Source organism: Malus sylvestris, chromosome 7 (assembly GCF_916048215.2).
Source record: "Malus sylvestris chromosome 7, drMalSylv7.2, whole genome shotgun sequence".
NCBI classification, from domain to species: domain Eukaryota; kingdom Viridiplantae; phylum Streptophyta; class Magnoliopsida; order Rosales; family Rosaceae; genus Malus; species Malus sylvestris.
In genome coordinates, this window is record NC_062266.1 from 33062310 (window position 1) to 33084789 (window position 22480).

Genomic DNA, 22480 nt, shown 5'->3' on the forward strand with positions numbered 1-22480 from the left:
GTGTAAACAAATCAAAAAATTTATTATGTTTCAGTGTATAACACAGTTAATGGACAGAGAGTTGAATGAACGGTCAATGATCTGACCCTAGAAAATAATGAGGGGTAAGAGTGAGAGTTTCCTTGAATTTGAGTAGGATACACAAATAACTATTTGTATACGTGACTGATTGGAGAGAATCGAACATCGAACCTATCATAATTCTAATCAGTTACTCTATTAAAGGTCATTTTCTTTGGGCTTCAATTTTAAAAGGCCTGTTTTCTTGGCAATAAGAATTTTGGGTCAGATATTGTTCAAACCCAATAAGAATCTTGGGTCAGATAATGTTGAACTGGAAGTCAATTTTTTCCATAGAAAAAAGGGATTGAAAATAATATGAACACTCAACATTCCAAAAGCATCTATTTGAACAAAAAAAATAATAAATGAATTTCTAATTTATTGATGAATTAAATCGAATTGAAATAAAAGAATACATGCTTTTGTTTGTTTTTTTTTTCTTCCTGTTTTCTACTAAAGCTATGCTGTATCACTTTTTATACTTGTATTCCTGCCTCTCCTTGAAAATGTTGACCTAGTTATTAGCTTTTTGTATCCTCTAAAGCGGCCTGTAATAATTTTTTTTAAGGTCAGTTCAATGGAATTAATGAAAAAAAAATACAGAAAAGTCTTGGGTGCAATATACAGTCAGTATCTTTCCAATCACCCGAAGAAAGATACTAACAAGAGATACATCCCGGTTGTATATAAGAATCTCTCCACAATTACTCCCCAAAAATCACACAAGACTGTTATTACCTGAGCTGATGGGATGAGGTTATGGCAGGTGGTGTCACAAGGATATGGACAGTCAATTTCCTTTGTTACTCTTCTGCCGAAGTACCAGTCACCTACTGCTTCTGCAATTGTCTGTAAAAACACCTTATCAGTCCACAACCTTTACCCAAATCTTCTTACTTTCTTAGCACATGAAATGAGAGAGGATCCTCGCCGGATCCTCTTTATGAGGATCTCGGGAATCTTTCAATCACATCTGTTTATTATACATCGTACGACCAATTTTTATTAAGAATTATTTATATTCAATTTTAAATAAAAAAAAAATTTACAATAATTTTTAATCGCACGATGTATGATGAACTGTGTGATTGAGGAATCTGGCGAGGATACTCACAAAGAGGATGATCCTCCTAGATATGAAATTACATGGATTTCCTTAAACTATAGCAATATTAACAATATTACCTTATTATGCACCCTTGGAGAATCATCACCAAACCATGTGTCCTGAGACTCACTTTGGCAATGAGCAAAGCATGAATTGAGGAAAATCCCTCCTCTTCTCGAATATTTGTAGAACAATCCCATCGCAACGATCATATCGCGCCTGTATTCTGACAATTATAGAAAGAAAAAAACGAGGATTCAGATGATGCGCGTCCATAATCATGTTGGTTAATGAAAATCATGCAACTGGAAGGAACGAAAAAGGAAAGAATTGAAGAACCTTGCAATGTATTTAACTGTTCGGGGTTGCATGCTGCCGGATTCAATTTGCAACGGCTCCAATGTCCGTGCGGATCTGCTGAGGCCGGCACCAATATGTGATGGAACTGTGGACATTACAAGGTCTATTGATTGAGAAGGACTAATTACGTGCATCACGCGACAAGAGATGCAGGGAGAAAATGGGTATGAAAGACGTTGCAGCTAAGTTTACGCCTTCCCAATAGTTCATACCTGGTAAACATCATAGGCGGAGTTCAATATGAAGAAAGGTGTTGTGATGAACTTCAATGCATACTGTGGGAAGAAACACTGCATCAAAGGCAAGGCAAATGTTAAAACAACATGTGATTACAAACCAATGACATGCATTAATCGGCTAAGAGTTCGGTGATGGATGCCACGAAAATCTTACCAGCTCCGGATAAATGGAATTCTTCGTGCAGTTCTCGTCCAGATTCTTCTCTACTCCCTGCCATCCATATACTTATAAGAACATCCGAAATATATAATCGATAAAAAAATTGGTTTGTTTCAGCATTAGAAGATGCTACCTGTAGAGTCACAAGATCTTTTACGAAATACCTCATGGTGTGGTTCAAATTTATATCTCGTCTGCAACAAAATATGACACCGAAATTTCAAGATACACGCATTAATTAACTGACATATACTTTGGAGTTGGAAAATGAACGTAACGAACTTACTCATCGAGAAAGAATCCGGCGTCACTCAAGCATTTCACACTGGTATTGCTTGGTAAGTAGTTAGTGAAGCTGTTACAGTGCAAAAACGATGCTAAACCCCCAGCAGAACAACCTGATAGCAAAGCCTAGAAAACAGATGGAATGCAATGAGTAGTTGAATTCGAATGTCTAAGTTCGCATCGAAAATGTCTACGCAATTTCTTTGATCCGCGTTACCTTACGTGCTTGTCGTAAACCTTTCGGCAGAAGATCAAGGATGATTGCTTCCCAAATCTTTTGCCCTCTGAAATAGAGCAACGATGTCTGTCACATTCATTTCACACGCCCATTACATGCAAAGAAATGATCAGTTAATAAAGTATATAACGTTGAATTTTACGGGGCGACATTGATATGAAAATATTGTTGATAAAAGTGTGAAGGTTAAGAACGTGGGAAGGAAATATTTGTTTAGAGAGATATACCCCGTTATTAACTACTGCATCTCCAGCAAATGAAGCTCCATCACAATATCTAAGCTTCACTCGGTTCCAGTTGTAAAAATCTGGTTCAATATTAGAACATAACGGTTGAATTTAAGAATATAACAATATACCAAACGAATTGAGTGCAAGATTTTCACTAAAAAAATTTTCAACCATTTTAAAAGCATTTATAAACGAGCTCTAAAAAAAATTATGTTGGCCAATAAGAGCTATCAAATAATTCACATATCAAGCTTACAGATTCGCTCCCGCACTTGGCATGTAGATGCAGACCAATAAGAAAGAGAAACAAACATGTAGGTTTAGGCTTTTTAGCCCACTATTGCACCGTGCAAACCAACAAATAAGTAGGAAAGAAGAATCAAACTCAACACCATTCAAAAAAGACTCACAACCACTAGTCTCGTCAAAGCTTAGAGGTTATTTGATAGCCATTTTGTTTTAAAAACCTAATATCTTTTTTGGTAACTACTTTCAGTTTTCAGTTTTCTATAAGATGAAAATTGAAATTGATATAAGATTTCAGTTTGTAGTTTTCAAAAAAGTGAAAACTAAAAACTAAAAATTGAAAACGAATTAAGTTTTCAAATAATAGGCCAACAATATGTATCAAGCTTACACCTTTCTCATGTAGAAATAAGTTAAACCCATAGGAAAAGAGAGACAATCATATAGGTGTAACCACAATACAAACCAACCAATATTTTAAAAAACGAGCCTTGAGGTGCGCGTAGGCGGCTTTGGAGGTGGGCCAGTGATGAAAATGCCTCTACCCAACATGAGTAGGCCTAAGCTCGCCTAGACGTGATCGAGGTGCGCATAGGCGGTTGAGGTGCACCTAAGGAGTTCGATTGGGCTTTTTTTTTCCCCTAAAAAAAACTGCCCAAGTTCAAGTTCAACTAGCCTATATGACATACCCACCAAGTTCAAGTTCAACTATACTATATGACATACCTCCAAGTTCAACTGGACTATATGACATACCCTTCAACTAGACTATATATTAATAATTTTAGGTTGTGAGGCTATCGCCTAGGCGGGCTTATCCGTGAAACGCCTTGGCTTCACTTTTGCTTTTTAAAACATTGAGACCACCAAAGAAATAAAGAACGATAATCAAACTCAATACCCCACTCAAAGAAGGCACACAACTACTAATCCTAAAAACTAAAGCTGTCAGATAACGAGTCAACAATTGTATAACAATGCTACAAATTGCAAATTCAACGTATTGGAAGTTTCAGATAGATTAAGTGGATGAAACCATGCCATCAAGGACTGGAGTAAGAGGTCTACATCTTTGAGTTACTGTAGTTTTGCCTACCCAAGTAGATTCAGAACTTTCAACTGGACGACCAACAGCAAGAAAAAATGACAAAACAGGAAAGCCTGGCCCTGGAAGGATGGTCAGCTAGATGAAGCTCCCACTGAGAAAATAGCTGTCATCTATACTTTTTCACGTGAAGGGACAACAGAAAATGCAAAGGAAACATGGACTGTCCGCCGTGTACAACTTCCCACTGATCACAAGACCCACATTCCTCAAATGCATGATTAACAAAAGTGCTAATTTTTCTTTTCTGATGATTAAAGATCTAAGTAATTCAACAGCTTTCGGAATTAGTCGTAAATTATGAAATCATTAAATGCAGAGAAACAAATCTCTCTTAGCTGTATGTCAAAACGTATAGACCTAAATTATGAAAGCAAAGTATGGGCTAAAGCATGCGAAAATGTGATGGCATATATGGACCACAAGATTGACTCGTATGAGTAAATAGAAGAAAATTTCGACAAGGTTGTGTGACTATAGAATGAGATTTACTTTGATATTTGTGTTCAGAGTTCTGCAAAGTTAAGAGATTCAGATTGTTCAAGAGAGAGATATTCGGAACGTTCGAGTTTTTGTAAAGTGGACCAGTAAGATGACTAATGGGGGTCACATGATTGAGTGATCCGAATTTTTCAATATGCAGGCTTCGAACACAGAGATCTGAAGTGGATCTCAATGCTTTGACTATGACATCTCTCGTATTAAGTGTTTACGTGAGATCACTACATATGAGTTAAATTGAGAGAAACTTAAGTAGAGTTGTGTTATTATGACAATTTCACACTGAGTAAGACTAACGAGTAGTAGAGTGAAACTAAAATATAAAAGTCTTACGCTTTCGTGAAATGCGTCCTTTGTGATCAGACATTTATACCGAAGTTTTTGTCAAGTAAAATAAATGACTACGCATTGCAGATGATTTAATTACCTGGATTAAGAGATGCATTATTGCTGAGGATTCCAGAAAAGACCTCCCACTTGGTCATATAACGTGTTGATCCTCTTCGCGTGCTGGCTCTATCAGAGCATGATTTTACATCATTGCACCACCCTCCACCCTGATTCAATTCATCAAACGGCTATGATTTAACATCATGATTTATGATTACGAATGCAAAACTTAAAGCTTGATCATAAAGTTTCCCCTTTGGAATTGGAACCCCACACACCAACTTACCTAACTGGTTTAAAATTGATCAACATTGCGTAGTTCACAAGCGAACACAAATGTCACAAAGTAGAGGCCCGAACGAAGAGAGATTTCAGGAATACGTCCGATACATTAAGTGTAATAATACAAATAATTAAAAAAATTAAAAAAAAATTACATTAGATATATTGAGCCGTATTTCCGACACACTTTATAATCAGTATTGCAGAAGAAAGATTCGAATTGAATACACTCTTAATTAATTAATTACTAATCTCAACTCAATAACTTTAATTTTGTATTAGATTTTCATAAATAAAAAAATAAATCATGACTGCGATCTGTTCCCTAATTGGCAAACCGGACAAAATCTATTGTTGCTGTCAGCCAATTAGATGATGCCACGACAGCCGTGCGGCTGGGCTGAAGCCGCCCACGGCAATAATGCAAATTTGTATATAGTAACAAGACACAAGACAAAGTAACAAACAACGGTGTCGTATTGGTTTGGTTTCCCAATTGTACTCGCAATCGGAAGTCCAAGCACAAGTGGAGGTCACGGGTGGCTCTGGTGAGTCACGACTTGTCAACAAAAGTCCATTGATTTAAAAGTAACTACTTACTTTGCGACGTAGTGTAACAATATTTCAAGTCGATTACTCTTAATTGTATTTATTAACTTTAAATATTACTAGATGCTAACCACGGTGTGTTATTTGCTTGAGATGATATTATAGTGACAATTTCTAAAATGCATCTATGCAATAAATAGACTTTAACTCTCAATTACTATAGCATTATTTCAATTCGATTACTAAACGTATTAACTTTAAATATCACTAGACGCTAACCATTACAAAGTATTGACTCGAGATTAGGGGCGGATGGTCATTGGGATCAAGGTGATCCGAATACAACCAAACTACCCAGAGTTTAGAAATATACATGTAAATGTCTTCCAATGACCTTCCAAATATTTGTTACGAGTTCCTTTTTCATTACCAAGTGTTTGATGTAATGCATGTTAAACATATTTCGATAAGTTACGTCGATAATACTCAATAAATTATCTCTATATCAATAATCATTTTGTTTCAATATATGTCGATATGTGCGCAATATAATTAACTAACAACAACAAGTACACAAAAAAAAAGAGAAAAAGAAAGCACTTTTGCCTCGCGGACAGGCTTTTATATTTTCAAAATAATTATAAAAAAGCAAAAAAAAAAAAAGAGAATTACCTCAAACTGCAAAAGCCAGTTTCTTGCTCCGGCCCCGAATCCTCTGTGCAGATGATACGCAGGCAAACTCCCATCCAAGCAAACTAAATAAATAAACAAACAGAAAAACATCTTTAATCTTTCTTTTATTACATAATTACAAGTTGTTGAGTTAATGAGAAGAAACTTACAAGCTCCGAGAGCGGAACCGCGTCGGACAATGGTCATGTTCACCGTGAGGCGCCGCTCCTCGGAGTAAATGCACCGAGGAGCGCACGCCAACAGAGCTGTCGTTACGGCGACCAGGACTGCATTGACATACATCATCGTCGCCTTTATACGCTTTCTCTTCTCTAACGTCGATCTTTCACAGCCATACGTGAAACCCACTGTATATGCAATGACTACGTACTCTTGTAGCTTTCTCGTGCGGCTAAAATTATGCTTGATTTAATGATAAATTAAATCGTGCAGATTTGTTACCAAAAAGAGAGAAGAAAATCGAGGCTTGAAGGAGATGGAGGTGTTTGTCGTGTTAATGGTGGAGCCGTGGAGGTGGTGGGTTTTATAAGCCGATGGAGGAGGATGGTGGGTGGTGGTGGCCCTGGTGAGTCACAGTTCTGAAGTTGGATTGGGTTTGTGGGGCCCAACCTCCCGACTTATTTGTGTGATGGGCCCTATTGGTTATATGCATTATGGTTTCGACGGTGGATGGGCAACCCAAAACCCAATTAAGAACGGTGAGATTGTGGGTTAGTTGTAAATGGGGTCTTAATATTTGGATTAGTTAGAGGTAAGTTAGGTGATTAACCACTTTGAATTTTGGGGGGCTATAAGTGGTTTCAAGCTTGCATGCCAGAATTTGCTGTCAAAGTTGATTACATCATAGTTTACTTCTGCATTCGATTCAAGTTCGAGTCTCGTTCTTTATAATTTGCATCTACTAATTATTTGGTCCAAGTAAAACTATCTTCCTACTCTATTGACGGAAGTCACAAGCTCGGATTTTATGAAACGAAATGTATCGTTTTTTCAATGACACAAGGAAAATCATGTTGATATTATTGATTACATGACATATTTTATTGTGAGTTAAAAAGTTAGGTTGTATGCATGTGGTTCAGTATCCTAGTAGATAGCAGGTTGTTGGGTTTTTACTTATGCGCCTCGGATTTGAAACTCTTCCCTCCCCCCTCTTCTTCTAAATTAGTGTAATAGTTTCCAATTCTCTCCCCTTTCATATGATAGTAATTAAAAAAAAAGTTTAAATGGATAAATTTGGGAACACATGTCCTCTTGTTTGGGTTGCTACTTGCAACGTTGTTAGATCTAAGTTTCTAAGATGATGGATCTATCATCTATCAAGCCTTAGTTATCATAAATAATGAAGACTTGACATGTGATTTGCAACTTGCATGCTCCATCTTTGCATTTAATTTTCCTTAATGTTGTGCTTTTAATTAGGATGTGACATATTTGCACTAACATAAAGCTTTTAATTCAATTATCTAAAACATAGTCGATGTTATAAACTAAGTAAAAATATATATTATTGTAAAATTCATTTTTTAAAATTTATTGTATAAAATGTATGTTTTTCTTTTATATCCGTAAATACTATACGAAAGTTATTTCTTCATTTTTTTTCCCAAACTTTGTTACAAGAAATTTATAATTCAGATGGTTAAGAATATTTACTCATATATCCAAGATTTTTTGTTTGACAACGTTCCCTATAAATATAATAAACAACTATTTTTTAAAATTCCATGAGTCCAAATTAGGCCCAATATGCCAATCCAGCAATTTCTCCGTTGTAAGTTGTAACCCAGCAAACCCAACCCAAAGATGACCATATTAAAATTCCATCATTAAATGCAAATAAATAGGGAAAAAAATAAATTGTAGCAATGTTTTATCAACTTTAATCAAATTCAAGCAATGGTCCCTCAACTAAAAATTCATTATCATTAGTCCCTCAACTTATCAAAATGTGTAGTTATAATCATTTTCATCAATTTCTTCAAAATTTTGTTAAAATAAGTTATGTTGGAATAATCATTTATATAATTAGGGTCTCTCAACTCATCAAAGTGTGTAATTATGGTTATTTTCGTCAATTACGTCAAATTTTTTGTCAAAACAAGTTATGTTGGAAGGACTATTGCTACAATTGGGTTAAAATTAAGGAACCATTTCTCTAGTTGAATTAAAATTGACGAACCAATGATAATGAATTTTTAGTTGAGGGACCATAGCTGTACGTTTTGATGAGTTGAGGGACCAATGGTAATGAATTTTTAGTTGAGGGATCATTGCTCCAATTGAGTTAAAGTTAAGTAACCATAACTACAATTTACTCATATAGAAAATAATAAGAGATAATGTAATAGTTGGGGATAAATTCAAAACATTGTGAAAGTTCTGGGGCGAAAATGAAAAACTAGAAAAAGTTGTTTCCCATTGTATAGAGCTCCGAGAAAAGAGACCAGCTTTGCTTAACCAGATAGGAAGCAAAGGTTTTTCAAAGCCTTCAAAGTCCAAGGTTAGTCCTTTCAACAAATCACTTTTATAAACTCCAAATTCTAATTCCAATTGGCTTAATTTTCTCAGATCTTTAGCTATAATTGTATGTAAATTGCTAAGAATTCTCAAAATTTGGTACTTGGTTTTGTAAATTTACTCAGGCTTGTTTCTTCCTTTGGGTTTTGATAAGAGGTTGTTTGTTTGATGGGGAAATGTAGGAAGGGAAATGAAAATTTGACATTTTGAGTCTTACCCTTTGTTTGGTGGCTGAGAAAATTGAGGGAAAAGGGTAGGAAAATGTTAAAGATTGATACTTTTGTGTGAGATTAGAAAAGAAAATTTTAAAGTTTGATACTTTTGTGTGAGATTGGATTAGGGTCCTAACGGAATTTCCAAAATAGTCAATTTAACTTGCCCAATTGTGGGTACAAAGTATGGCTGAGTTAGGATTTTGTAAGAAAGAGATGCAAAACCAAGTTTTGGAGATTTTTAAATCTTTTGCAGAAGTGGGTTAGGCCTGCCTCTGACGCCCAAGTTCGAATTCCCCTCATTGTAGATTAGAGTAGTATAGAATATCGCCTTGTCAAAAATCTTTTCCTTCACCTATTGATATAAAATGGTGTGCTCGATATGATTTTGAATAAGGAATCGAATCAACTTGAAAAGTTGGCAATAAACTCTTAACATTTTTCTCCTTGATGTTTGGCAGGTTGCATAGGTTTCTCTGCTCAAGTGTCAGACGGAGAAAGCTTGCAACTTTGGTTCCAATTTCTCTGACCGTTTGTGTTACTTTATATGCATTGAAATCAAGTTTGAGATAAGAATAATAAATTGTGTGGTCGATTAGTTATGGAGCCTCTCTGGAAGCTTTTTTATTTGCTGGAGCCTGCACCTATTACTCTAGTTGTAACTGCAGTAGGCGTGACTTTTGGATCTGCATTTCGTGCTCTAAATTATGGGAAAGAAATGGAGAAAAATCGTGACTTATCTGAAACATCAATTACATTAGATAGGTCCCAAGCACTCATGATACCGGTGATGAGCTCTATAAGCTTGCTTTTGATGTTCTACTTGTTCACTTCCGTCTCACAACTCCTCACTGTATTCACAGCCGTTGCCTCCGTCTCCTCCCTATTTTTCTGCATATCTCCTTATATAGCCTATTTGAAGTCACAATTTGGTCTTGCTGATCCATATGTGTCAAGATGTTGTTCCAAGTCATTTACGCGAATCCAAGCGCTGTTATTGCTGTTATGCATCGGTACAGTTTCTGCTTGGCTTGTTTCTGGACATTGGATATTGAACAATTTGTTGGGCATTTCCATATGCGTTGCCTTTGTGAGTCATGTCCGTCTTCCAAATATTAAAATTTGTGCAATGCTCCTTGTCTGCCTATTTGTATATGACATATTCTGGGTTTTCTTCTCTGAGAGAATTTTTGGGGCGAATGTCATGGTATCAGTGGCAACACAACAAGCCTCGAACCCAGTTCATACTGTTGCAAATAGTTTGAGTCTTCCTGGACTGCAAATGGTAACGAAGAAGTTGGAATTGCCTGTGAAGATTGTCTTTCCCAGGAACTTAATTGGTGGAGAGATTCCTGGAGGTGCCAGAGACTTCATGATGCTTGGTCTCGGTGACATGGTATGACATCCTTTTTCAACAATGTAACGACTGAATATAACTAATGATGGCATTTCTTTTTTCGGTTATTGCACTGATCAATGTCGTGCTGCATTCATATTTTTAATTAAAGTTTAACTTGCCAGACTAAGAATAAGATTTATGATGCTATAAGCATTGTGGGTTAGTCCCTAAATCTAGTTAATACTTTTTGAATGTTCCAGTTATGTTGATTATATTTGATCTGGTCATTAAACTAATCGTTAATTACTTGATTTGTCTGGGTCTTCATTTTTTTCTGTTCATTTTCTATGTCTACAAATTAACTGGTTCAGACTACCTTTCTCATAATTGCAAGCCCGTAAGATTCTCTTTGTTCTTTAGTGTATTATTTTGACATGATCCTCATGCATATTCTATTCGGAGTAGATACTCTCGCCCCAAGCAATTTATATTTTCTTTTGTGCACATTGCAGGCAATTCCTGCCATGCTACTGGCATTAGTCCTATGTTTTGATCATCGAAGGAGCAAGGATTTGGTAAATCTGTTAGATATGCATTCCTCAAAGGGGCACAAATATATTTGGTATGCCCTTCCTGGATATGCCATTGGCCTGGTTACGGCTTTAGCAGCTGGCATCCTGACACACTCACCTCAACCTGCGCTTCTTTATCTGGTAAGTTCTTTTGTTGTTTTTAAAGTTGATTTGTATTATCAGCTGTTCTCCCATGAGAGTCGATGGATATTGCCGCTTTTATGGTCTGGTTTATTCTGTAAATGGTACATTTAACACTAAGCTATGGTGCTCGACAAAATTAGAGGGTGCTTTTTTGATACGACTAAGAGCTTCCGTTAGCTTCTAGCTCATAGAAGATTTGATTGCACGGTTTGAGTCTTGACCATCTCTTTTAATACTCCTGCTTTGTTGGTGAATGTAGGTGCCTTCGACGCTGGGACCAATTGTTTTCATTTCTTGGATAAGGAAGGAACTAGCGGAGCTATGGGACGGACCCTTGCCAAGCATGAACGATAAAGCTCGTCAGATTGAAGTATGATCCGCGTATCTGTGCGGCCGCCCAGCTCAGTGCTTGCTTGCAGAGCAAAATGAAAGTTGTACATTCCTTGGAATGGACAATCCTCTATTCCAACTTGAAAAAACAAAACCGATATAGGGAATTAGCAATCGATGTTTATTTTCCGAAATCTCTGTTACTTCAAATATTTCCGATCCAATTTCTTTGGCAACTAATGAATGAAATGTACGTGTCAATCTCGTCATACCTTATTACAGAAACATCTTTGAAATAAAGAGATTATATATTTTCTTGGTAAAACTGATCAAGCAGATGTCTGAAAGGGAGAGAAATGAGAAGACAGCTTAAACAGAACAACAGACAACATAGGGAGAAAAACACACTTCAACAGAACTAGAAACCGCAAAAGAATTAAAACATGACGTTAGGACAGGCAAAGCGTTATTACAAGGGTACTCGCTGTGCTTAAGTGATGGTGAGCATGACCACCGCGTTGATTACCGCAGGATGAGTGATTTAATCTTTATACGGCATATAAATCTCAAAATTTTGAATTTCTTTGGCAATAGTTAATAACTTAATATAGCGGTGATACTCACCATAACAAAAACGGCCCCACTCTAGTTCAAAGGGTTGGTCTATTGTCTTGATCAATTGGCCTAACGTAAGGTACATTTTTATTAAAAATGAGACTAACTGGTAGTTTCGTTACAGCAATCTACTCTTTTAGGGGCTGAAAAGACTCACAGAGAAATTTCAGTATTTTTCTGCCCACCATGTGATTCACCAGCATCAAGAATCGTTCCAAAATGTACCATTTAAATATGAATTTCATTCTTAATCAGTGTTTTTTTTTTCAAAAAAAAAAAAAAAAAAAAGTTCATTTGGTTTGCGAAACGACATCTCGTGTTTTATTGGAGTGATGAGAAACGGCGCCGTCGTCGACTGCTTTCCCATCCCCTCCTTTACTTCTTTCAGTCTACGGAGTTGCAGAGAGATTAAGAGAGAAGACTCAGAAGAATTCGAATGGGAACTTCAGTTCAGGTAACGCCGTTGTGCGGCGTCTACAACGAGAACCCGCTGTCGTATTTGGTCTCAATCGACGGCTTCAACCTCCTCATCGACTGCGGCTGGAACGACCACTTCGACCCCTCCCTCCTTCAACCCCTCTCCAGGTCTCTCTCTCTCTCTCTTCCTCTTCAATTCAATCTCTTACTTGCATTCTATTCGGAGCTTCAATGGTGGAATTGCGGTGGTGCAGGGTAGCTTCGACGGTGGATGCAGTGTTGTTGTCGCATCCAGATACACTTCACCTCGGCGCGCTTCCGTACGCCATGAAGCAGCTCGGCCTCTCTGCGCCCGTCTTCTCCACCGAGCCGGTTTACAGATTAGGTCTCCTCACTATGTATGATCAGTTCCTCTCTCGCAAGGTAGCTCCACAATCAATCCACAAATCATAATTTTTGCTAATTTACAGATTGTATGTATTTGGTTTTCTAATTTTGGTTAATTTTGATTTAATTTTTGCTTAATTTTGCAGCAAGTATCAGACTTTGACCTTTTTACACTGGATGACATTGATTCTGCATTCCAAAATTTCACCAGATTAACCTATGCTCAAAATCACCATCTTTCTGGTATGCCAATAAACCCTAATTATTATTATGCATTATTCATAAATAATATAAACTAATAAAAGTAATGGTGGAGTGAATACGAATGTATTAATGTATATAGTTTGTAGGCAAAGGAGAGGGAATTGTGATTTCACCCCATGTGTCTGGGCATCTCTTGGGCGGTACCGTCTGGAAGATAACAAAGGATGGGGAGGATGTTATATATGCTGTGGACTTCAACCATCGAAAAGAGAAGTAATTCTTCACTCTCTTTTTTAACTCTGAGTGGAAATTTGGTTATTTTTATGTGTAGATGATGTTTTGGAATAAAGAATGATGGTTTGAACTGCTTACTGCTGTGTTTTTCTTCAGGCATTTGAACGGAATTAATCAATCAGCCTTCGTACGCCCTGCTGTTCTGATAACAGATGCCTATAATGCTTTGAACAATCAGCCTTATAGACGCCAAAAGGACAAGGAATTTACAGGTATCTTAAGTATTCTTATGAACCAGGAATTGAAATGTTTGTTTCTCTTCATTGTTTCGGTTTTTCTGTTGCAGAACATGTATGGAACAAACAACTATCTGTACATGTAAATGAATGAGGTTCTTTTATTCCGTGTCTCAATTTTTTATTCTGGTTATTATTCAGATGCTATAAAGAAGACTCTACGATCTGATGGAAATGTGCTATTACCTGTTGATACTGCCGGCCGGGTTATGGAACTTGTCCAGATATTGGAATCGGTAGGGGAGATGAGTACTGTTTTCTATCCTTACTACAACAATGCAACAATTTTATCTTGTCAAGTATGTTGCATTTATTGATATTGGTTCTTCCCATCAATTGCAGTGTTGGACAGAGGAAAATTTGAACTATCCCATCTTCTTTCTAACATACGTTGCGTCTAGCACAATCGATTACGTAAAAAGTTTCCTTGAGTGGATGAGTGATGCGATAGCAAAGTCCTTTGAGAAAACACGTGAGAATGTTTTTAATTTGAAGTAAGTGGTGTTTTTTATGTGTGTTACTCATGACTATTTGAAATTTTGAGCCACTAAGTAGAATATTACTGTTTCTGAACGATTTACTATGTATGTTTGCAAACATTTGCAGGCGAATCAGACTTCTAGTTAGCAAGAGTGAACTTGACGATGCTCCTGACGGTCCCAAGGTTTACAATATATACATTTTGGAGTATTTTATTTTTATTTTGCCTACCAGTTTGAATGACTTTGACACATTTGTCCAATACAGGTTGTTTTAGCATCCATGGCCAGTTTAGAAGCTGGTTTCTCTCACGATATATTTGTAGAATGGGCAAATGACCCCAAGAATCTTGTCCTTTTTACAGAACGAGCCCAGGTATCCTAGGTCCTTGACATAACTATCATTTTCAGGTGTTAAATGTTATGATTAGCATTCGATATTTTTTTTTGTTGCATTAATTGGCACCATATGTTGAGACCTTAAGCTGCTTATGTAGTTTGGAAGTTTAGCTCGCATGCTTCAGGCAGATCCGCCTCCAAAAGCTGTTAAGGTTACTATATCCAAAAGGGTCCCTTTGGTTGGTGAGGAGCTAATTGCTTATGAAGAAGAGCAGAACAGAATAAGAAAGGAAGAAGCTCTAAAGGCTAGTCTTGTAAAAGAGGAGGAATCAAAAGCTTCTCATGGGGCTGATGTCAACACGAGTGATCCAATGATCATTGATGCTAGTAATACACATTCTTTGCCGGATGGTAGGTTTGAAAACATTTTCTGTTTGAGAAACTTTCTTTAAATGGGCATGTCCTATTTGAATGAGGTCAAGCATTTTCTAATTCTTTTGACCTTGTAGTGAAGCTTTCCATGCAAGTTCTTTTCTTCTGAGAAGCTTTTGTGATAATTTGTTGCAGCAGCAGGTCCACAAGGCAGTGGATACCGGGACATTTTAATAGATGGATTTACTCCTCCTTCTACCAGTGTTGCCCCTATGTTTCCCTTCTATGAGAATAGTACTGAGTGGGATGACTTTGGTGAAGTTATAAATCCGGATGATTATGTCATAAAGGATGAAGACATGGACCATGGAGCTATGCATGTAAGTTTTGATTGTGAATCATCATATTCATTGGTTTCTTCCAAGTTTAATTATTATTCTTTTAAGTCTGAGCTACTTAGATTCTGACTCGGTGTGGGGGGATAAAATGTGTATAAGAATGGTCTCATATCTTAGGTGATGTTGGAAGGTTGACATAAGGTCCTCTGGAAACCATCCTTATCAAGAGTTAAAAGTTGGACGAGGCATATTGTTTAGCATTCCCCATCGTAGTCAGATTCTTGATGTGTCTATAAGACTAGTAGTGGGATCTCCGTGATTTTCCCGGGCATGTTAGCTATATTTGCTTGCCATCAAATTTTTTTTCTCTCTGAAAGGAACTTGTCTCTGGTCCACTACGTAAAATTGTTGCCATCTTTTTAAACAGAGATTTGTACATGCCATTATGCTTCACTATATTAACATTTTATCTGCCTCAGGTTGGTGGTGATATGGATGGAAAACTTGATGAAGGCTCTGCTAGTTTGATACTTGACACGAGGCCTTCAAAAGTTGTATCGACTGAATTGACCGTAAGTAGAAGTCTGCTAAATTAATTTATAGTTTTTTCAATCTTGACGTCAACTGAAACTAAGTTCTATTCTGGTTTATTCTCTAATTCAGGTTCAAGTGAAGTGTTCATTGATTTATATGGACTTTGAGGGCCGTTCCGATGCAAGATCCATCAAATCAATTCTTTCCCATATGGCTCCTCTAAAACTTGTAAGTTTACTAATTGAATCTATTTAATCAGCTCTTGAAATGCACTCATGGTCAGTCTTTCAGGTTGGCCCGAGACTATTTATAACTGTCTTTTGAATAATCATCTTTGATTGTCCAGAAGTGTTTTTTCACTTAATAAAACCAACCTTATGGTATAGTATATGTTTTTTTTTTCCTGGAGGTTTTGGTTCATGGAACAGCTGAGGCCACGGAACATTTGAAGCAACACTGCTTGAAACACGTTTGTCCGCATGTTTATGCTCCTCAAATTGAAGAAACAATTGATGTTACTTCTGACTTATGCGCTTATAAGGTAAAACCTTAGAAGAAAACTAATCTATTTATTAGTTGATCTGTGGCTTAGAAGTCCTAATTAAGTTATTTTCACATTATGTGAATGCAGGTGCAATTGTCTGAGAAGTTAATGAGTAACGTGCTCTTTAAAAAGGTAGGCTTGAGAGCGTCAAGCTGCACCTTATGTTGTCTATATCATAATCATATCGTCCTCACCATTCTGATGTAATTGCAAACACAGGTCGGAGATTACGAAATAGCTTGGGTTGACTCTGAGGCAGGAAAGACAGAAAATGATATGCTATCTTTACAACCCCTCTCAAACCCACCTCCACCACATGAATCTGTCCTTGTTGGTGACTTAAAAATGGCTAATTTCAAGCAATTTCTTTCCGACAAAGGTGTTCAGGTACCATTTCTGTTCATTGCTTAACTTGTTGGACTTTTTTTCGCCCCCAAAATTCGTTATGTGAAGTAATCTCAAATTCTCAACTTCATGTTTTGAAGCCCAGAGATAGGGTTAAGCTCTAGGGAACTATTATATTTACCACCATCTTGATCTGATGACCTTGACAGGCTGAATTTGCTGGTGGCGTGCTGAGATGCGGTGAATATGTGACACTACGCAAAGTTGGGGATGCAAGCCATAAGGTTGGTCATATACAGATATGCAAATAGTATTAGCACCCAAATTTTCAGTACTAAGAGGTCCATAGCTAGAGTTCTGGTTTTGCAGATGGAAAGTCTGACTGGCGTATTTATAATTTTTTTTTCTTTCGTAGGGTGGTGGTTCCGGCACCCAACAAATTGTGATCGAAGGCCCCTTATGTGAGGATTATTACAAGATTCGGGAGTATCTCTACTCACAATTTTATTTGCTTTAAGTAGAGATGCATAATCTGTAACGCTTCTTGACGAACTGTAATTTAAACGAGATGTTAATTTCCAGGGATTTCAGGGAACACGGTAGAGTTTTAATTTAAATGCGGGACGTGTTTCCGCTGAAGTTGTCATTGTGTTCATGCTTGATGGAAATCTTTCGAAACACATCGGCAGTTCCTCTTTATTTTTTGTCAATACAAGTTAGCATGAATTAAGGAAACAAAACATGTTTGGTGAGTTAGAGACCCACTTGCCTTGCCTCCTATGCCTAGTCCAAGCGTGTTAACTTCAGTTAGTACCAAGACGGCAAGACATACGTAAGACAACAAAACATCCCAATCGAATCAGTCTCACATTTTAACTTTTTCATATTGCAACAAGTGATTGAGTTGAGACAATGAGACAAACACAATAGGTAAATTACAATTTTATGCATTTTGGCCTTTAAACGTTGCAATGTGTGATTGGCTTTTTGATCCCTTGCCCGACCAATTCAACTATTTGTATTTGTACTCTAGCAAACACCAGTAAATACAACAGTCCAAAATTTTGAAAACCCAACATCAGATTTTTCTTGCTTACCAAGTTTTATTCATCCCTGTCTTTTAGTACTATAGTTTAAGTATGAGGTCTTATGCTTGATTATCGCTTTGAACCATATTATTTCTAGTGTATTGTGGGACTTAGCCCACTTCTCCTGTCTACATCGTTAGTTAAAATAAATAAAGAATAAAAAAAAAAGTTGTATTCATCTCTTTATATATTTATGGAAAATTAAGAAGGTATTAAGCAAAAGCATTTGCCCTTAGTCTCATTGCTTATTTTTCACCATGGAAACCTGGTTCCTCGTCCCCATAGGCCTCTGCGTCTGCTTCCTCCTCAAACCCCTTCTTTCTCTATTCCTACCCACTTCCATCTCCAAACCCAAGCTCCCTCCCGGCCCCCGCTCCATCCCCATCATAGGCAGCTTCTTGTGGCTCCGGAAACCCGTCTCGGAGCTCAAGCAACTCATCCGCAACCTCCAGGTCCAATACGGGCCCATCATCTCCCTCCACATCGGCTCCGGACCCGTCGTCTTCATCTCCGACCGCTCACTCGCCCACCAGGCCCTCATCCAGAACAGCGCCGTATTCGCTGACCGCCCACCGGCCTTGGCCACCAACAAGTACATGAGCAGCAACCAACACAACATCAGCTCCGCCGTCTACGGTCCCATTTGGCGCCTCCTCCGCCGCAACCTCACCTCCGAAATCCTCCACCCTTCCCGCGTCAAATCCTACGGCAACGCCCGCAAATGGGTTCTCGACATCCTCGTCAATCGCCTCAAAACCAAGTCTCAGTCCCAGACCGAAGGCGGCGGCGTCAGGGTGGTCGAGCATTTCCAATACGCCATGTTCTGCCTCCTGGTTCTGATGTGCTTCGGAGACAAATTAAACGAAGAGCAAGTCAACGAAATCGAGCGCGTGGAGCGCCAACGACTTTTTAGTATCGAGCGGTTCAAAATCCTTAATTTCAAACCGAAATTGACGAAGATTCTCCTCAAAAACCGGTGGCGGGAATTCTTCAAGATCCTCGAGGAACAAAGAGAAGTGATCGTCCCTCTGATTCGGGCACGACAGAAATCAAAGAACGACAGGCTGGCCAGAAGCATCAACGACGCCGACAAAGACGATGAATTTGTGTTGTCGTATACTGATACGCTGCTAGACCTCCAGCTCCCCGACGGCAACGAAAAGCGGAAGCTTTCGGAGGACGAAATTGTCAACCTCTGCTCGGAGTTTCTCAACGCCGGCACCGACACGACTTCCACCGCGCTGCAGTGGATCATGGCCAACGTAGTGAAGTACCCAGAAGTTCAGGAGAAGCTCTTTGCGGAGATTAAAGGGGTTATGGGAGAAACAGAGGAGGAGGTGAGTGAGGAGGTCCTGCGGAAGCTGCCGTATCTGAAAGCCGTGATCTTGGAGGCCCTGCGGCGCCACCCGCCGGCTCACTTTGTGCTGGCGCACGCGGTGACGCACGACGTGGTTTTAGACGGACACTTGGTGCCCAAGAACGGGAGTGTTAATGTCATGGTGGCGGATATAGGTTGGGACCCGCAAGTGTGGGAGGACCCCATGGCGTTCAAGCCGGAGAGGTTCTTGGGCGGAGATGAAGGGTTCGACTTGACGGGGAGCAGGGAGATCAAGATGATGCCGTTTGGGGTGGGGAGGAGGATCTGTCCAGGGTTGGGATTGGCGGTGCTGCATCTGGAGTATTTTGTGGCCAATTTGGTTTGGAAATTTGAGTGGAGAGCTGTGGAGGGAGATGACGTGGACCTCTCAGAGAAAGAGGAGTTTACTGTAGTGATGAAGAATCCATTGCAAGCCCACCTAATCTCAAGGGGCAACCAAGTGTGAGAATATTCCAACCAATCGTACATTTAGTGTGTCGAGTTGTGTTTGTGACAGTGAATCTCTCATTAGAGAAGTAGTACAAAAGTGGTATGAAAAATGTAGTAAGTGTAAAATTACTCGTTAAGAGTTATTTATTTATATTTTAATATATTATGAGTTGTTTATTGTATAGGAAGTCTTTTTAGAAGTATTGAAAATGGTTGCTCCTATTTTCTCGGTTTGTTTTATGCTTTTGTATTCAAGTTGTAGTTTGTTTGTTGTATGAAGTTGTTTTTCCTGCGCTAAAATATTATCTGGTTTTCTGCGCAAGTCCGCTTTTCTTCAACATTTCAAACTATGTTCAGTCGTTAAATTCAACAGTGTAATCTAAAATTTTTGAATTTTTGGTTGACTTGTGTTGATTTCAGTGAGCCGTATTTGCTACTTTGCTAATTACTCCTCAAATCTCTTATTCTTTTTACTCTTTATACTATACAACTTCAAATGATCTAATTAGATTTGGCGAAGAAAACTATTTTGATAACAAATGGAGAATCATACCGTTTTTTTTTTTTTTTTTGGTACTCTTCAAGATGCCAAGAGTGTTTTTTTTTAGACTTTTTTCATAGAAATCACGCAAATGAATCTAAATTTGCGAAGTGTTCAATGAATTAGAACATAATGTACTAAAGATTTTTCAGTAGGTAACCACTGAAAATTATCACCGCACATTCAAACGATTACCACCAGCGAAAAATAAGATAATTTGAGAGGCAACCACCGACAAAAAAAGGAGGAAGAGGCAATCACCATTGCTCATCTGATTCTTAGCATTCTCATTGCTACCTCCACCACCATGCTCATTGCCACCTTTGCCGCCAACACCACCACTATCTCTATTATCACCATTGTCGCCTCTATCATCTTTACAAGTATAAACGCTAAACTCCGCATTTTGAAACACCATTATGTTTTTAATTAGCCCAACAAGACAATATTTCACAATTATATACATCAAATATACTTTTTATGTATTATTTCACTTTTTGAACGGAAAAGGGTAACGGTCAAAATCCAAATTTAATTATTTTTCTCAAAAATAGAAAAATAAAGTAAATAAGTCCAAAACTAAACAAAAACAAAACAAAAATACCTCCCTCGTCAAGTCCACTAAGGCCATCTCCAACCGAAGGGTCCAGAGGATCAGAGGGTCGAAAATAGCCCTAAAATTGTCTCCAACCGAGGGCTAGGCCAGAGGGCTCGGGAATCTGGGAGGGCCCCACCGAATTTCAAAGGGCCAAAGGGCCAAAGGGCTATTTTTTTAATAGTTATCCTATTGTTGTCGGTTATAACCGACAACATTAAAGAATAATTTTTTAATACTGATATTTTTTTTATTTACTATTAGTGTCGGTTATAACCGACACTAATAGTTTGAATTTTTTTTTTAATATAACGGCTAGCTGAGTCAGCTAGCCATTGGGTTTTTTTTTTTTTTAATTTAAACATTTCTTTTCTTCCATCCCGTCCACATAATTAAACTTCATACACCAACCAACACTGAATAACTCTTGAACAATAATAATTATATGATTCAATGTTCATTCAACGAAGAGTAACACTAAATACACATTAGTGGATCTATAATTTTAATATTGGGTGATCTTAATTAAGATATGTTTTACGCTAGTTTAGTAGTGGGTTGGAACTTAACGCCTATACACCTAGACGAGACCTACGCTTTATTAATTAAAATGTTAGGTGGAACAACCTCATTGAATAACAATTAAAAAAAATGTTAGGTGAGACCTACGCTTTTTCATGTAACTTCTATTTTTTCCTATAACTTCTATTTCACAAAATTTATTTCATATATTTTTTAAATTCCATTTCTTTCCTATAACTTCTATTTCACAAAATTTGTTTCATATTTTTTTTTAAATTCCATTTTTTCCTATAACTTCTATTTCACAAAATTTGTTTCATATTTTTTTTTAAATTCCATTTTTTCCTATAACTTCTATTTCACAAAATTTGTTTCATATTTTTTTTTAATTCTATTTTTTTTCCTATAACTTCCTAAGCCATTAGATTTGAATTTAAGTTGTAGTTTTTAAATAATAAATTATGTTTGGCCCTATGACCCTTTGGCCCTCGGTTGGAGACGGTTTTTTGTGAAAGGGCTAAAACGAGCCATCTGACCCTTGGTTAGAGACAGACGCAAATATGGTCATGTACTGTTCATTAAAATATTAATATCTTGGAGAATCTTGGAGGGCCAGAGGGCTAAAACGAGCCATCAGGCCAGCCATCGGTTGGAGATGGCCTAATAGATAATGAGTAAATTGTAGCAATGGTCAATTAACTTTAACTCAATTGGAGCAATGATCCCTTAACTTTAACTCAATTTGAGCAATTATCCCTTAATTATAAATCCATTACCATTGATCATTCAACTCATCAAAACGTGCAACTATGATCCCTTAACTAAAAATTCATTCCAATTGATCCCTTAACTTTAATCCAACTAGAGAAATGATCCCTAAACTTTAACTTAATTTGAGCAATAGTCCCTCAACTTTAACCTAATTGTAGCAATGGTTCTTCCAACATAACTCATTTTGACAAAATTCTGACGAAGTTGACGAAAATAACCATAGCTATACATTTCGACGAGTTGAGGGATCCCGATTGTAGCAATTGTCCTTCCAACATAACTTATTTTGATAAAATTTTGACGAATTTGACGAAAAGGACCATAGCTACACACTTTGATGAGTCGAGGGATCAATGGTAATAGATTTTTAGTTGAAAGACCATTGCTCCAATTTGATTAAAATTGAGAGACCATTGCTACAATTTATCCCTAGAAAAATAAAATCAAAATACCACCCAAAAAATAAATAAAAAGACAATGAAATTA

The 22480-nt window shown here is 37.5% G+C and overlaps 4 protein-coding genes across 7 annotated transcripts; 3 read left to right on the forward strand and 1 right to left on the reverse strand.

The window, feature by feature from the left end:
* Nucleotides 1-425: 425 nt before the first annotated feature.
* Nucleotides 426-6954, reverse strand: LOC126627630 (pectin acetylesterase 9). Of its 3 annotated transcripts, XM_050297137.1 has the most exons (13): nt 6599-6953; nt 6429-6511; nt 4963-5092; nt 2681-2760; nt 2433-2519; nt 2217-2341; nt 2064-2124; nt 1925-1981; nt 1744-1821; nt 1511-1616; nt 1249-1397; nt 802-912; nt 426-611 (listed from the first exon to the last, which is right to left on the reverse strand). In XM_050297137.1, the coding sequence occupies exons 1-13, from the start codon at nt 6732-6734 to the stop codon at nt 585-587; spliced, it is 1230 nt and encodes a 409-aa protein (XP_050153094.1). In that variant the 5' UTR covers nt 6735-6953; the 3' UTR covers nt 426-584. The 3 variants fall into 3 exon arrangements, with proteins under 3 accessions (XP_050153094.1, XP_050153093.1, XP_050153095.1); XM_050297136.1 differs by lacking the exon at nt 426-611 and having other exon boundaries at nt 662-912; nt 6599-6954; XM_050297138.1 differs by lacking the exons at nt 426-611; nt 4963-5092; nt 6429-6511; nt 6599-6953 and adding an exon at nt 2940-4004 and having other exon boundaries at nt 662-912.
* A 1881-nt stretch (nt 6955-8835) lies between these two features.
* On the forward strand, nt 8836-11891 carry LOC126629869 (signal peptide peptidase-like 1). The gene is made up of 4 exons (XM_050300012.1): nt 8836-8952; nt 9643-10577; nt 11033-11233; nt 11496-11891. Exons 2-4 carry the CDS (start codon nt 9783-9785, stop codon nt 11610-11612), a joined length of 1113 nt encoding a protein of 370 aa, XP_050155969.1. The 5' UTR covers nt 8836-8952; nt 9643-9782; the 3' UTR covers nt 11613-11891.
* Nucleotides 11892-12496: 605 nt separating this feature from the next.
* Nucleotides 12497-17350, forward strand: LOC126629277 (cleavage and polyadenylation specificity factor subunit 2). 2 transcript variants are annotated; one of them, XM_050299251.1, is made up of 18 exons: nt 12497-12766; nt 12853-13021; nt 13132-13228; nt 13336-13462; nt 13580-13695; nt 13861-13955; nt 14062-14213; nt 14326-14383; nt 14467-14574; nt 14696-14948; nt 15105-15289; nt 15727-15819; nt 15911-16009; nt 16191-16322; nt 16413-16457; nt 16545-16712; nt 16880-16954; nt 17086-17350. In XM_050299251.1, exons 1-18 carry the CDS (start codon nt 12618-12620, stop codon nt 17185-17187), a joined length of 2223 nt encoding a protein of 740 aa, XP_050155208.1. In that variant the 5' UTR covers nt 12497-12617; the 3' UTR covers nt 17188-17350. The 2 variants fall into 2 exon arrangements, with proteins under 2 accessions (XP_050155208.1, XP_050155209.1); XM_050299252.1 differs by having other exon boundaries at nt 15108-15289.
* Nucleotides 17351-17961: 611 nt separating this feature from the next.
* On the forward strand, nt 17962-19865 carry LOC126629278 (cytochrome P450 89A2-like). The gene has a single exon (XM_050299253.1). The coding sequence runs from the start codon at nt 18016-18018 to the stop codon at nt 19579-19581; it is 1566 nt and encodes a 521-aa protein (XP_050155210.1). The 5' UTR covers nt 17962-18015; the 3' UTR covers nt 19582-19865.
* Nucleotides 19866-22480: the final 2615 nt, after the last annotated feature.

What these genes read in the sequence shown, in the direction of transcription:
- LOC126627630 (XM_050297136.1), bottom strand. Translation starts at nt 6,734, where the DNA reads ATGATGTATGTCAATGCAGTCCTGGTCGCCGTAACGACAGCTCTGTTG. An exon ending in TAATGCATCTCTTAATCCAG is followed by an intron (nt 2,761 to 4,962) that starts GTAATTAAATCA and finishes ATATTGAACCAG; the next exon opens with ATTTTTACAACTGGAACCGA. An exon ending in GTTTACGACAAGCACGTAAG is followed by an intron (nt 2,342 to 2,432) that starts GTAACGCGGATC and finishes TCTGTTTTCTAG; the next exon opens with GCTTTGCTATCAGGTTGTTC.
- LOC126629869 (XM_050300012.1), top strand. Translation starts at nt 9,783, where the DNA reads ATGGAGCCTCTCTGGAAGCTTTTTTATTTGCTGGAGCCTGCACCTATT. An exon ending in TGCTTGGTCTCGGTGACATG is followed by an intron (nt 10,578 to 11,032) that starts GTATGACATCCT and finishes TGCACATTGCAG; the next exon opens with GCAATTCCTGCCATGCTACT. An exon ending in AACCTGCGCTTCTTTATCTG is followed by an intron (nt 11,234 to 11,495) that starts GTAAGTTCTTTT and finishes TGGTGAATGTAG; the next exon opens with GTGCCTTCGACGCTGGGACC.
- LOC126629277 (XM_050299251.1), top strand. Translation starts at nt 12,618, where the DNA reads ATGGGAACTTCAGTTCAGGTAACGCCGTTGTGCGGCGTCTACAACGAG. An exon ending in TGGACCATGGAGCTATGCAT is followed by an intron (nt 15,290 to 15,726) that starts GTAAGTTTTGAT and finishes TATCTGCCTCAG; the next exon opens with GTTGGTGGTGATATGGATGG. An exon ending in GTAACGTGCTCTTTAAAAAG is followed by an intron (nt 16,458 to 16,544) that starts GTAGGCTTGAGA and finishes TTGCAAACACAG; the next exon opens with GTCGGAGATTACGAAATAGC.
- LOC126629278 (XM_050299253.1), top strand. Translation starts at nt 18,016, where the DNA reads ATGGAAACCTGGTTCCTCGTCCCCATAGGCCTCTGCGTCTGCTTCCTC.